Here is a 14,866-nt window from a genome sequence, read left to right on the forward strand (position 1 = left end):
GCGTTGCATTGCATAATCAGTTCTTCAATCGCGCTCTCACCCAACCACTCTACTTTTGCTCCAGAGACATCAACCAGAATACGTCACGAAGTTAACTGCACACCTTTCTGTGCACGAACTAAGAAGTTCAAAATCAGTTTTTTTTTTCTTTTTTCCAACACCTTACTGAATCTTCGAAAGCAGCCGCCGCGGCTGCTCAGTGGTTATGATGCTCGCGCTGCTGACCTGAAAGATGCGGGTTCGATCCCGGCCGCGACGGTCGCATTTCGATGGAGGCGAAATGCTATAGAGGCTCGAGTACTGTACAATGGCAGCGCGCGTTAAAGAACACCAGGTGGTCGAAATTATCCGGAGCCTTCCACTATACGTCGTCCCTCATAGCCTGAGTCGATTTGGGACGTTAAACCCAATAAACCATGAACCAAACCGGATCTTGGAACGCATTACCTAGAAACGAACGAAAGAACTGCGCGAACGAGACACGGATGGCAAAGAGGCAAAGACGCGCACAAATGCAGGCTAACAGCTTCACAACGTGAATGAATTAAAGGCGCATATATAAGAGATCTCAGTATCTTTCAAAAAACGCCGGCACGTGAACAAATGCCCTGGCAAGAATTCAAATAGCAGGAAAACTACCACGTACAAATTGATAGTCGTAAACATGGCCGGCCTACTCTTTGAAAAATGGAAAACCATAAAAAAATCGCGAGCAAAAGCACACACTCGCGTGCCTCACGAAGTGGAAAGTGGAAACGACAACCATCTGATAGGAACATACATATGCAAGCACAAGTGCAGATTCCTATAAAATTGGGACAAGCTCCCCTAAAAACAACAAAGCAAAACGAAATTATCGTCTCCACTCTACGTCATTGAACCAGGAAGCAGTGAAAAAAGGCACCAGGTCACGACAGCACGAAACCGTGTTTAAGCTCAGGAAAGCTATGTAAGTAAACAAAAAAAAAACAGTGAAAATAGGCACCAAGTCAGTCAAAATCAAAAACTCACGAAAGCTTTATACTCTCAAGCTTTTAAAAACCACTAAGGAAGCCGAAACGATCGCACGAGCTCACAGTGCTTAACGGAACCTTTTTCAGAACACAGACAACACTTACTAAAGAAAGATCGATACAAACGGAAAAACACCTCTAAAAGAGGCCACCCAGTCACCAGAAACCTACACGAGACGTTCTAAAAGCGAAAATCATTAAGACGGCAAGGAAATGGAAGGCTTGGTAACGTTATTGTCCCTGGTGCTGATGTGAAAAGTTTCTATGACGAGGCGCTTTTGTCTTTCGACCTTGCGAAAAACTGCGTCTTCTCAAAGCAAGGTACGCAGTTCCGTTCGTTCACTTTTTTGCAGTTTGCGCAGGGCTCAGCCAAGAACCCTCCTGCCTAGTTTACTTCTTTCAACCTGCGCTCTCTTGCTCTTTCATTAAATCATATGCAGGTTTGTCCTATGTAAACTTTGCCGCAACCAATAAGTATGCGTTACACCGCGACATATACAAAATCCGTGAGCTTCCTTTCATATTTGACAGTGCAAGGGACCTTTTTAGCATCCTTTACCACCCGTCACACCACAGAAAGTTTGCATGGGGCGGGAGAAAACAAAGTTAACGCCGCATTTCTTCGCGGTTCTCTTGATGCTGTTCTATAGCCTGTGAATATAAGGAATCACGAGGGCCTTTTTTGACTCTTCGTATTGTTTAACAATGCTCAAAGGCTTCATTTTCTGCAGCATCTTTCTGCACACACTCGAAATGACATGTGGAGGGCACCCATCTGCTCGCAGACGCTGAACTGAAAGCTTTCCTCGACTTAGTGACCATACGACTTTTTGAAGGCTGACATGACGCACAGCGAAACGATGCCTCTCTTAACCAACTCTGAATGACCACTGATGTACGGAAGCAACGATTTTTTTCGATCTGTGCTTGAAGGACCAGCAAAGGCGCTGTTCTTCGATGTGCAAATACAAGTCCAAGAATTGAGGACGTTTATCTAGCGGTAGCTCGCTAGCGAACACTGGCGAACAGGAGGAGCCCACAGGAAACATACGAAAAAAGCAGACAGGACCGTCGAGGCTATTTCCTGAAGGTTGCCGTTCACTTGTCTGCGAGAAGCTGGGTGCCTTACGCATGTCGATCCGAGTGTGTGCTAAAACGTGCTGCAGGAAATGAAGACTGCGAGCAAAGTTAGAGAAGATGAAGAGTCAAAGAAGGCCCTCGTGATTCCTTATATTCACGAGCTGTCGCAAAACGTCAACATAATCGTGAAGAAACGCGGCGTCAACGCTGTTTCCTCCACTTCGTGCAAACTTTCCAAGGTGCGCATGATGATGAGGGATGCTAAGAAGGGCCCTTGCACTGTCAAACATGAAAGGAAGTTGACGCGCTTTGTATCTGGCGTGGTGTACCGAATACCTCTTAGTTGCGGCAAAGTTTACGTAGGCCAAACCTGCAGATTAATGATGAAAGAGCAAGAGAGCATACGTTGAAAGTAGCAAACCAGGCAGGAGGCTTCTTGGTTGTAAACTGCAGACTGCAAATAAGTGAACAAATGGGACTGCGGACCTTGCTTTGAGAAGGCGCAGTTTTTGGCAAGGCCGAAAGACAAATGGGAGCGCCTCGTCATAGAAACTTTTCACATCAGCACCAGGAACAATTACGTTAGCAAGCCTTCCATTTCCTTCCATCAAAAAGAATTTTCGTTTTTGGAAGGTGACGCGTAGGTTTCTGGTCTTTTGGTAGCCTCCTTTAGAGGGTTCTTCCGTTTGTATTGGTCTTTCTTTGGTAATCGTTGTCTGTGTTCTGAGAAAGGTTCTTGTCCCACTTTTATGGGTGTCTGCACTTGTGCTTGCAGGCAGAGTAGGCTTCTGTGTTCCTATCAGATGGTTATCGTTTCCACTCTCCAGTTCGTGAGGCACTCGAGTCTGCGCTTTTGCTGAGTGATTTTTTTATGGTTTTCGCTTGGAGTGGGCCGGCTCAGTTTACGACCATAAATTTATAAACGATAGCTTTCCAGCTGTTTGAGTTCTTGCCAGGGCACTTGTTCACGTGCCGGCGTTTTTTGATAAGATGCTGAGATCGTCTACATGTGCGCCTTGTATTCATTCACGTAGTGAAGTTGGTAGTCTGCGATTGTGTGCGTCTTTGCCTCTTCACCACCTGTGTCTTTTTCGCGCAGTTCTTTTTTCGCATCTATAAAGAACTAACTAGCGCGACAAATTCTGCTGAAGTCCCTAGAAACATTCCTTGCTTTTATGTTGAAAATTTTGTAGCAGCCATTGAAGACGCGCAATCATTTGTATTGATGTCTGCAACCCTACGGTAATCATTTACTCCGTTCTTCTAGTTCACACCTTTTTGTTTCCTGCGCATCATCACTTGTATTTTTTTTGTAGATATAGTTTGTATTTCCTTTGTTTATTTTGAGCATATTTCAATGTTGAACACCGCACTGTATGTTTTCGTTTATTTATAGTATTACCCCCTCCTGCCATAGCGCCCCATTGCACTGCAGTGTGTATGAACAAATAAAAAATAAATAAATAATAACATTAAGTTGAAGGTCTAGCTGCTAGCTTTCTTTTAGGAAAATATGAATATTCCGCGCATTCCCAGAAGATGTGGGTAGCAGTCGCCGGACTTCGGCAGTGACGGCACATCCCTTCGTCGGGGTCATTGCAGTAAAACTTGTGTCTTAATGGCAAGGTCAGCAATTGTTGGTTGCGTAGAGGCGGACTGGACTCGACGTGCCCTGGGTAGCTTCTCCGGCATAGGGTAGCTTCTCCGGGTAGCTTCTCTCGTTCTCTGCGAAGGTGCTGAAGGGCCTTGGGGCGTCGCTTCTTCGCGAGTTCCTTGAAGGCTCAGAGGTCCAACGGGCAGGTGTGCGTACCCGCTAAGGTGGCAAGAGCGTTCTGTGCTGATGCTAGCGCTTCGCTGTTACCCGACTCACTGCCTTCAATGCCCTAGTTTGCAGGAACCCAGGAAATAGTCGTCGCAATGTTTCGTTTGCGGTTGAGTTCCTGAAATGCTGCTAATAAATCATCGACGATGGTACAGTAAGCTGACGGGCTTGCGCTCACTTGTCTGCACGCTTCTCACGAGTCAGACGAATCCGTGAAAAGGTGGAGTCTGTGCCTGGAGTCATACTGCGGAAGCGTTTGCAGGGTCCCCTGCGCTGCTTTGAGGAGAGACGCAAGTTCTACTTCCACACTGTCCAGGTCGTCGGTGATGGGGAGTATAGCTGTATTCACCTAGCGACGGGTCATGTCGATCCACGCGACTGTCCTGACATTCCTGGGAACTCCATTCTCGCTGGTATTGCGCTCACCGCTTGAGGGGAGCACATTCTCTGCCATATCGGTGTACAATCGAGCCCACTTATAACGAAACTGACAATAACGCGGATTGCGTTCGTTGTATCGATGTTCATAGTAAGTGGATTGCTCGTATTAAAACCAAAAATACTAAGTCCGTGAAAAGTGGCATGGATTTCTCAAAAACTGCGTCATGCGCGTCTATTTCTTCGAAGCAGATCCTACCGCTGCACTTTTCAGGCTCTCTAGGACAGCCAATTATGTCCTCCTCGCCGGGATCCTTGCTGCCAAGAATGTGATTTAGTGACGGAATACAACTAATCGTGTTTGAAGCGTGCACGGCGGCTGGTGGCAGGTTCTTAAGTGTGAGGGAGCGCTCGAAGTTATCGTACAACGGCTTTGTCCGAGCACGGCCCTGCGATGTTGCCCGCAGAAACGTAGGCATCCAGGCCATATCTAGCCCACCATACCCAAAAATTGTGGACAAAAGCATTTTTAGCAGTATAACAGTATATTAGCAGTGTAACAGCAGTAAAGTAGTAGAAAAATAAATATATCCGCCGACCAACCGACGGCAGTCTTTAACATTTTTTGTTTGCTACTAGTGTTTTTGCTACCGACAAAAGCGTTCCCCTTTGGTTTTCTATGGCAGTCTTAACTGCTCGATGCGATCGATGGAAAAAATTAAAAGAACAATTTTGTTACACATCAGAAGAATGGACCATTACCTTCAATACTTCCATAGTAGGATCTTACAATTTTTCCATATTCAAAATTTTTGTCCGTTGATGTTGGACCTATGCGTCAGCGACTCGTTGCCGCAAATCTGCATGCCTCTGGTCACGTGTGCCTTGTACAGCGTCATCTTTCGCTCCTGGGCCCATGCAGCGACGAATGTAGCGTAGCGCACGTGCGCAAAGAATGTATCATCTGCCCTGTCTGCTATATTGCTCTGCCGCATGTGGTATCAGCATGAAAGGTGAACCCGACTGGGCAGGCGACGCATACCACATGAGCAGCGTTGCCAGCGAAGCATTTAAACTTTTCGGGTCGCTGCCGTTAATTGATCCACGACCACGCATAGCCGCTTCGCTTCCGACGCTGCCACTCTCTCGCGCCCACCGCACGTCTGCTTCCATTTGGGATGCTTCGCCCAGCCGGCACACACACAGACAATGATTAACCTTTATTGGCCATCGGCGCACGCTTGGTCGGCTGTTACCTACAGTTTTAATGCCTCCTTTTGCCTTTTTCTTTTTTTTGGGGGGTTGACATGCTTTTCCATGAAGGGGCTGGAGGGGGGGGGGGGGGGGGGGGTGGTGCTGAGCGACGCTCTCCGGTCTCTGTGTTGAGCTTAAATCGCGCTTTCATTTTCGGAGGCGAGTTTACGGCGCCTCTTCGTTCGCTATAACCGAGCGGTGGGGCAAAGGTCTTTCGTAGTATCGGACGACGAATTTTCGCTCCTCTAATGCATATTTTGACGGTAGCACAGCACTCGTGCGTAATAAGCGAGCGTTCGTTATATCTGCGGCCGTTATAGGTGGGTTTGAGTGTATATGATAGTGGTAGTAGCCGGTGGTTTGCGCGCTATGTTACAGCTGTGCGCCTTAGCGAAGCACTTGCATCGCTCCAAGCTGCCACCTCGTTGAGGCATATTTCGTGGCAGTGGTTTGCCATCTTTAAGTGCAACTGTAAGGGCCTATTGGGGACGGACGTAATCATTTCGGGGGCGAACTTCTCTGTTGGGCGCCGTTTGAAGTTCCTAAAAGATCTAAATTCCAGCAGGGGCGCAGCTCAGCCGGTCCCTTTGGGCGAGATTCCCCAGTTCAGCAATCTCCGAGAGCAGTTTCATACAGATCTAAATTCCAGCAGGGGCGCAGCTCAGCCGGTCCCTTTGGGCGAGATTCCCCAGTTCAGCAATCTCCGAGAGCAGTTTCATACCGCTGTGCGCGTTAAACTCCTTGGGAGGGGTGTGTGTTTTGGCAGACCTGTGTCAATGCGAATGGCTTATAGGTTAAGCTTCTCAAGGTGATCACACTGTTGTCTTGTGATGACGTGGTAATTGTATCTATACATAATGCGTGAGCCAAGAAAGGCTGTAGCTTGGTAGCGAGACTCCTCTGCCACTGTACCCCACTGAAGACGGGTCCCTAAGTTAAAAAGACTCAGGGGAACCTTACATTAGGACCTTTTCTGACCCTGAACCATGTTGTGACTTTTCGTCTCAATCAAGATACGCACCCACGATTCGCATGGAAGTTTGGCGTCGAATAACTTGGAGAGACATGGAGAATTTTACTAGTCTGCGTTTGTTAGGTGCCGCTTAATCGTTAAGCAGCCTTGGGGCTGTATAGTCGCAGGGTTGGATATTCGGGTGGCGAGCGATTGCTCCCCAATTGCCACTTTTCGACCAAATCGATTATTTACGACCGCCGACTATTCGAATAATGAAGTCGCGCGACATTCGGTTCTTTTTTAAAAGCTTCATGAGCGATCAGCAATGGAAACTAATGCATCGAAACGAAGGCCACTTTTGACAGAGAAGAACGCTAGTCCAGTAATGTATGTCGTGATGATTTTATCGGTCCCAGTTATGATTACAATTTTATCACCTACTAAAAACAGTACAGACTTCCGCGACTGAGCGCACGATGGCACCGCTTTTAACGCAGATGTCTTGTTCCAAGTGGAAAGTTTTAAGTAGCAACATATCTAATAGAACGTTTTGCGCAAGCTCGCCTAAAACACGTCCCTAACGTCCCTAAAGTACGAAAACATACCTGATGCGGTCTCAGCGTTAGATCTAAGCCGAACACTTGGGCCGCTTTCGGACGGCACGAGTGCCTTGGCTAATTTCGATTTTGTATGCAAGGATTTCTAACTTTCTCTTTTTTCTCCCGATTTTTTTTTTTTTAACGCGCAAGTTCTCAGAGTCCTCCTCGCATCCCGTGACCGGTGCGCGCAGTGCCCTTTGCAAGTGAAATCAGCGCGCGAAACGGCCGCAGAGAACGCCGGAAAAACGAATCCATCACGTGACGCCAAATTGATGTGAACTGTAAGTGGGAGCGCTCAAAAAGATTTTTTCTTTTTCGCTGCACTATTCTCACCTCTCCTTCCGCAGTCCGAGCCAATCGACTCGCTCTGAGAGCAATATATCTCCGCGAGCGACCGACTCAGAATCCAGAGCCGCAGTTTCCGCGGCATGGTTAATCATTTTGGAAGCTAAAATAGCTCAGGTGTACGGAACAGCGGCGACATAACGACGGGAGGTTTTATATTGCTCCAACTGAGGTAGGCGCCGGCAGACATTTATACAGCTCGCCTAACTTTCGTGGCAGAGGCTGCAGTGCACTAGAGGTGTCGCCGGACTCGTGGCGTTTGTCTTTTTTTTTTTTGCGTGTGGCAAGGCAAACGATTTTCTCCCTGTCACTGCCCGCGTTCGATTTTCGTATAACTATATTGAGCTGCGCCTTCAAATTAAGGGATTGCAGCACGAGATGATTTGAATTCTCTGCTCACAACAAAATACTGTTGGACCCTATCTCATCAATCCGGAAAAAAAAATCGAGAAGTGTGTGCACGTTGCTAACTTCCCCTAAAACCACGCATGATATAATTTGCATTTATATACTCCCTTCAAGATGGCAGAACATAAAACGCAACATGAGGTTGAATCGAACCGTTTACGCGACAGTGAATATTCCGAGCGTTTCGTTCATCTCTTAATCCTTCCAGATTAGTTTCGATTTTTTCTTATCAATGCGAAATTGCAACTTTTCTCGAAAGTGTGGTACAGCGAGCAGTGATTTCTTCAAATTCATTCTCCTCCGTATCGCAACCGGCGTGCTTTTTTATGGTCGCTGCAAAACACCGCACGCTACATTCTTCAAAACAGCGCGCCAGCATGCCCCTGCAAACAGCCATATAACAGTTTTTGTTACTCGCAATAATGTGATTTTATTCTGAACTTCCAGCATTACGTGCGCCTTCATAACCGAACAAAAAAAAACGATATATGATCCACGATTCCTCCCAATCTCCTGTGATGTTTCGATGTTGCAATCACAAACCACTGCGGTGATTAGCACAATGTTTTGTATACGTACCTGAAGAAAATTAACTGCTGACGTTTTGCACTAAAAAAACTAATTGCCGTACGCAACGTCTGCATAATTAGGCGGAATTTTCGCTGGCTGTTTGAACAGAACTGGGGAGCGGCGTCTGAAAAGGTTAAGCAATCTTCCGAAGTAACTTATAGGCCCTAACTATGATTCGAACTCCCACCCGAGTTGTGCGTCATGCTACTTTAGGCTGAGGAATGAAGCAGGTGAACAGTTAAATATATTTATGCGTAAAGATATCTTATGTCCAGCCGCTTACAATGGTCGCCCTTTGTACACGACGTTCTTGCCAGCGTTTTTTTTTCTTGCGCTTTGCGATGTTACCCCGGTTGCACTTTTTTCAGAGCGAAAAAGTAGGGACGCCTGTTAATACGTGCCAGTGCTGATGACCTCACAAGAACGCATAAATCACTGCCAGAAGCCTCGATGTTGTCTCCCAGTTTTCTACGCCTAGAGCATATTTAGCAGAAAGCTAATGCACAAATACCAGCCATGCAAAGATAAATCCATGCGTGAAAAGCGATTAAAGAAGCGAGCTCGCGTTGCTGCTTAATTTTCGTCTTCGTACACTACGGTCCACTCTTCGGTGGTGTAGGCGTAATACCTATTAAAGTCAGTCTCCGCGCATTAACTAGGACGGACTTTTGCACTAAACAGCCTCTCATATTTCCTCACCTCGACAGCTGCTAACGCGTTTGGAAAAAGCAAGAAACACCAGAATTGAAAGCCAAGCGCTTGTCTGTCGTTCAGCGCAGAAGGAAGCGAGGAATGCCCCCGGCAAAAAAAAAAAGAAATAATAAACAAATTGCGCTGCACAGCCCAGAGGCCGTGTTCTTGTCAACCTTGATTCTCCGAAGGCCGAAAGAGCAAAACTGGATACCTGGCGTTACACTGCTGATGAGGAAAGACAGGCGTCTAGAGAATGGCAGAAAAGGAGCTCGGCGCTTTCAATCACCTTTTTTCTCTCTCTTTTTCTTCTGGGGGGGGGGGGGGGGGTGATGGGGGGGGGGCACAGAAAGCGCACGCACGCAAAGCAGCATTCACTTTTAATGCGGTTCTGCACGGATAGGCGAATATTCTGTTCGTGGTTAGCGTTGCCATGGCGCAAAGTGGCAGAAATGCGATAGAAAGTTATGGCGCGTTCTTACGCACTGCAGCTAACGTTATAACGCTTTCCGGGAAGACCACTCCGCATTCGCAGCCGCGTGCCAGGAGGGACGGCCTACGCTTATTACTTCGATGCCTTCAGGATCACTGATGGACTTCGCTTGATCGTGGGCATCAGGGATTAAAGAACAATTTTTCCAGTGGCAAACATGTTACTAGTACTCGCTTCCCATACCCCTTTTCTTCTCCTATTTCTTCCCTCCGTACTTACGGCTCACTTTTTCTCTCCCGGAACACCAGAACAAACAAAAAAAGCACCGCTTTCCTCTATATCGCAACTTTCCAAAATCTTTTGCGATGAGAGATTCAAGGTGATCGAGCCTGTACTGTTTGGTAACATACTGAGCCCTCCGGGAACGGCGTGATCAAAGAACAAGAGACTTCCTCGAAGCTTAGGCTGCTCGAAAATATTCTTCGTGATCGCCCAGCTCATTAACGCTGCTCTTTCGGGCTGTGACAGGGTTCCGATGAGCACCCAGCCACGTTGTTATTTTGAGAGAGCACGAAGAAACAAGTTGCCAAAGCTGGTCACACAGGCATGAAAAAAAACTGGGCGGCTCCTTTCAGTCCAAACACGCCTAGATTTTGCGCCTCCTTTTGTACACAAAATACACCAATTTAAGACTTCCTGTGAGTTCCCCTAGGCTCATCAGTACACCGTAGCGTCATTTTTGGATCGAAATAACTTTGCCAAGCGATGCTTTATTTTGGAGCTTTCATTGCGCGGTATTCTGCCCTGCTCTCGAAGCGACGAGGACAGACTTTTTTCCTGCGTTTGGTGCCTGAAAAGTAGAAGACTGCTCAATGAGATAACTTAAGCTAACCTACGTGTACACACTTCGGAAGCACAAGCAAGAAGGAGTACCCTCTTTTTGAAAACCCAAAGGGTCGTCAGCAAGAGGGCTGAGTGAAACTGAGTGAAAGGGCCGAGTGAAAGTATTTTTTAGAGATTTGGATGGGCACGCTGGTGGCGATCCATGTACGCCGCGTTTTACTCACTCGAGCTTTTTTTTTTTGCTTTTTTGCCAACTTTCTTAGGTGGTCTTTCTCCCTTTCTCGATGCTACATAACTAGGGGCTGAATTTTCGGCTTTCATTTTTTTTTTCTTAGAATTCAGCAAACTTTTTTCCAAATTTATTTGAGAAAGTAGTTCGCGATCGTTTTCGCCGATTGTTACTATCGACGAAGGAATTACCCGTTATCTTCGGTGACGTAACGTGCTATTCTTATGCGGACGAAAGCCGCTTGTAGTTCACCTTGCCCTTTGTGATAGCCCGAGAATTCTGGTTAGAAGTAATTAACGCACAAAACGGTCGTATTTTGGGCTATGCGCGAACAAAGAAATATTACGGCGCTTAAAAAAAGTAAACGAAGGTAAATGATGGAACCGCGCGACAAAAACTCAAGTTGAAGTTGACTGGTTGGTTGCGCCTCTTATCATTTCGTAGCCGCGCCGGATTGAGCGAAAGCACGGGGCATTACGTGGTCTGCCTGTTGACGCTAGCTACAGAACTGCCGCCTAACCGTCGGGGTAGCCACAATATGAAATATTTCCTGACGCTTGGGCACGCTGCCGCGGCAGCGCTCTTATATTCGGTGCAGAGCCCTACTTAACAAAGTAACTGCCCTAGGCAGGTGATGACAGCGAGCAGCAGTACGGCAGCAGATGACGTTCATTTTCTCCTCTGACTGAGGGTAACTCCTACTCAATAGGCAGCTAGCTATGGCGTGCATGCCACATATATTCTGAACACTTTCGGTTGAAAGCAGACTTAGAAAATTGAATTCGATGTACTGCTATCATTTTAACACCAAAAAGTCCACGACCTGCACATAACGTTTCGACTTGCTTCTAATGGAGCCGTGTACGTATGGCCTACTGTACCTTCATGTCCAACTGCGTCGTTTCTGATCATGTCCGCCCATTATGAGGCAACATAAATAAGGAAACAGCGCGTGCTATAGCTAACTTTCGTACATCTTGGGTTTGAACCAAAACCATAGCTGCCGCCGGGGTGGCTTAGTGGCTATGGTGCTCGGCTGCTAGCCCGAAAGACGCGGGTTCGATCCCGGCCGCGGCGGCTGAATTTCTTTGGAGGAGAAATTCGAGGCCCGTGTACTGTGCGATGTCAGTGCACGTTAAAGAACCCCAGGTGGTCGAAATTTCCGGAGCCCTCCACTACGGCGTCTCTCATAGCCTTAGCCGCTTTGGGACGTTAAACCCCCATAAACCAACCAACCAAAACCATAGCTACTATAGCCCCATCCCGGCTGCGTTTGTAGATTTGACTATCCGCTGCTGAACACTAAGTCACATGGTAGGCTCCTCATTTCGCGGCGTTTGAAATGCGAAAACGCTCGTTTGCTCCGATGTCGGTGCTCTCGAAGCAACTCCGCGCGGTTGTAAATCAATCCGGAGAACTCCACTACGGCATGCCGAACAGTCGAGGCGTAGCTGAAATAAACCGTACTTCTATTAATGTTCTCTTTACGTATGCCAACGTAAACGTATGCCAACTCATGCCGTTTCTTTACGTATGCCAACGTATGCCTTACGTATGCCAACCAAACAGTGTTCAGCCTAGCCGTGAATTCAGAAAAATCGATCATCCATCGCATATGCGCGTGCAGTTATTCATTGACCACGCCTTTTCCTTGCTTCGAATGCGGCTCGACAAGCTTTGCGGCCAGGTCCGAAATAATAAGCGAAGAGGGACTGCGGGCGGCGTGCGTATACTCACCGAGACGGTGTAGAGGCGGGAGAACACGATCAAAGGCACGGAGATGGCGGCCGAGGTGACCCAGATGACGGCGATCACTGCGCTCGTGCGCTGCTTGGTGACGCGCACGTGCGCCTGCAGCGGGAACATGATGGCGATGAAGCGGTCGCAGGAGATGGCCGACAGCGTGAGCACGCTGCACGTCAGGCACGTCACTGCGAAAGGAAACAAGGGGAAGGAACTCGTCAGCGGGATGAGCGCCCTCCTGCCGCAGCCCCACGTCCCCTCCTTCACTCAAGCACTGTGGCCAAAAGAGGTCACTCGATGCGAAGTGCACAGTGGGTCTACAAAGGAATCGTGGGAAGTAAGACACAGCGCTGCAGAGCTAGCACGGCTGCACCTCTCTGTGAAGCCGCCGCGGTAGCACAGGCAGAATAAAAATCACGAAAAAAGAACCTGGAGATGACTAGCCATAGAGATGCCCAGCCACGCCCAGCCAAAGGATCCCAAGAAGGGTAGAGAGCTTTTTTTGTGTGTGTGTTTTGTGACCTTTAGTAATATATCGCGTTATTAGCCATCGCTGCGCTTTGCAAGCACGTAGCTCACGCAGCACTCATCTTGAACGCTAAGCACCTCTCTCCACCGTCTTTATCATATCGTTCACTGCATTTATCTGTTTGTTTGTTTGTTTGTTTGTTTGTTTGTTTGTTTGTTTGTTTGTTTGTTTGTTTGTTTGTTTGTTTGTTTGTTTGTTTGTTTGTTTGTTTGTTTGTTTGTTTGTTTGTTTGTTTGTATGTTAGCAGGAGGCAGGCCACAGACAAGCACAGATTCCCGACAACAATGCAGTCAACGCTGATTTGAAATAAATGACAACTAAAAATAGGTTACGCATAAACAAATTTAATTTCACGCGTTCGTCAGAGCGAACAAAAAAAAAATGGAATGCGTGGGAGACGACGGCCGTAGGCCCTATAAACATGTTTTTATTCCAACAGAAACATACGAATATCAACACTAGTTTAAAGTGGTTGGTACTGAACTTAACTCATACCCTGCACTTTTCCGCGACGCTGAGTTATCGCAGACGCTCGTCCGTAATACGACTGCTCCTTTTACTCTGTCGCCTTCATGATTGCCGTTCTCTTTCAGCTGCTGTGCCAGATGATGACGATCATAACGTCACCTCAACAAAGCATGAAGCGGAGCCACAGTGGGCGCACTGCCAATAATTTGACGAAAAGCAGCAATAATTGACGGAAACAATTTGTTTGCCGGCGATGGGCAGCGCCCTCTCAATCGCACTCTCTCGCAGTTGATCTGTACACAACGTTCTTTTGAAAAACTTCTCATGTTCGTTTTTAGAGCCTAACCAGTCACCTACGCCCACCTCTAATTATTTGTTCCTCTATTTTAACGTCCGGGCAGTTACACGCGAACGGGCCTTTTTGATGCCCCCATTTTGAGATTCTCAACAAAGTTTTAAAGCCTACAAACGTCTTCAAATTCACAAAGTCGTCCAAGAAATTAGTTATGATTTTGCGGCTCAAAAAGCAACGAAAACATAAAAGGAACGAACGCTTTCAATTCAAAGGTTTCTTTAAAAAGATAACGACGAAAACTCGTCACTATCAAATGCAGTAACATTTGCTGGAATTTGCATGCAGTTAGCGCCGTTCCTGCAAACGATATACATAGGCTGAAAAACAAGTTCGCAGACAGTGCGTCTGTTGGCGGCAGAGATTACAAATCATCGAGAAAGTTCACCTCGTTTTTTCCACAGCGTGATAAAGGCCTGGCTGGTTGCACAGCGTTCGGCCTGATGTGCAATCTGAAAAATTTGCTATTTCACCGCTGCGTTGAACAGTAGGTTTCATGGATAACAAAGTGCGAGCAGTATGAGGTGCGGAACCATCAGATCCACATTGATTTGATAAATCGTTCAGTTTTCTGCACAGCAGTGAACGCATCTGAGGCTCACGGTGATATGTTGCTATCGGCCAGCGTTTTCTTGCACCTCCACAAGCGTGCATGCAACCGAGATTGAGGTGAAATAAGGGCGGTCGACAATAAAGTAAAAGCTGCCCGAGAAAACTATTTCTTTCATGCTCAGCCCCCCCCCCCCGCCCTTGTAGCTTCTTGTTTGTCAAACTGACGCCGCGGCTCCCAAATCTGCGAAACTTGAGTCTTGTGGCTCTTAGATGAGCCGCAAGATTCAACTTATATGACGTACGCTTCTCCAAAGAATTGCGTGGGCTATAGATTGGCCTGTGGGAACAAATATTTGCTTTGTGAGAATCGATTTTCTTCTAAAAAAAAACAGAGCTGTGTCAGTCTATTTCCCTATAAAAGTGGTTTTAGACAGTCTATAGACTTCTTATGGAATCTATTGTCTTCCTATAGATATTTCCATCAGTCCATCACAGTCTATAGACGGTGTAGACAAAAGGTCTACTAAATGGGCATGGCTATAAACCTATAGATTGCCTATATACTGTCTATAGAATTTGTATTGCCTATAGACTAATATCTAG

At 47.0% G+C, this 14,866-nt stretch overlaps 1 protein-coding gene across 1 annotated transcript in view; it reads right to left on the minus strand.

The window, feature by feature from the left end:
• The window catches only part of LOC149353172 (QRFP-like peptide receptor), a 577,596-nt gene that overhangs the window by 451,888 nt on the left and 110,842 nt on the right, over positions 1–14,866 (minus strand). The window contains exon 2 of the mRNA XM_089577297.1: positions 12,357–12,550. Coding sequence (XP_089433423.1) covers positions 12,357–12,550 — 194 coding nt within the window. The remainder of the gene's footprint in view (positions 1–12,356; positions 12,551–14,866) is intronic.

Source organism: Amblyomma mixtum, chromosome 3 (genome assembly GCF_055824585.1).
Source record: "Amblyomma mixtum isolate Tamu chromosome 3, ASM5582458v1, whole genome shotgun sequence".
NCBI lineage: Eukaryota > Metazoa > Arthropoda > Arachnida > Ixodida > Ixodidae > Amblyomma > Amblyomma mixtum.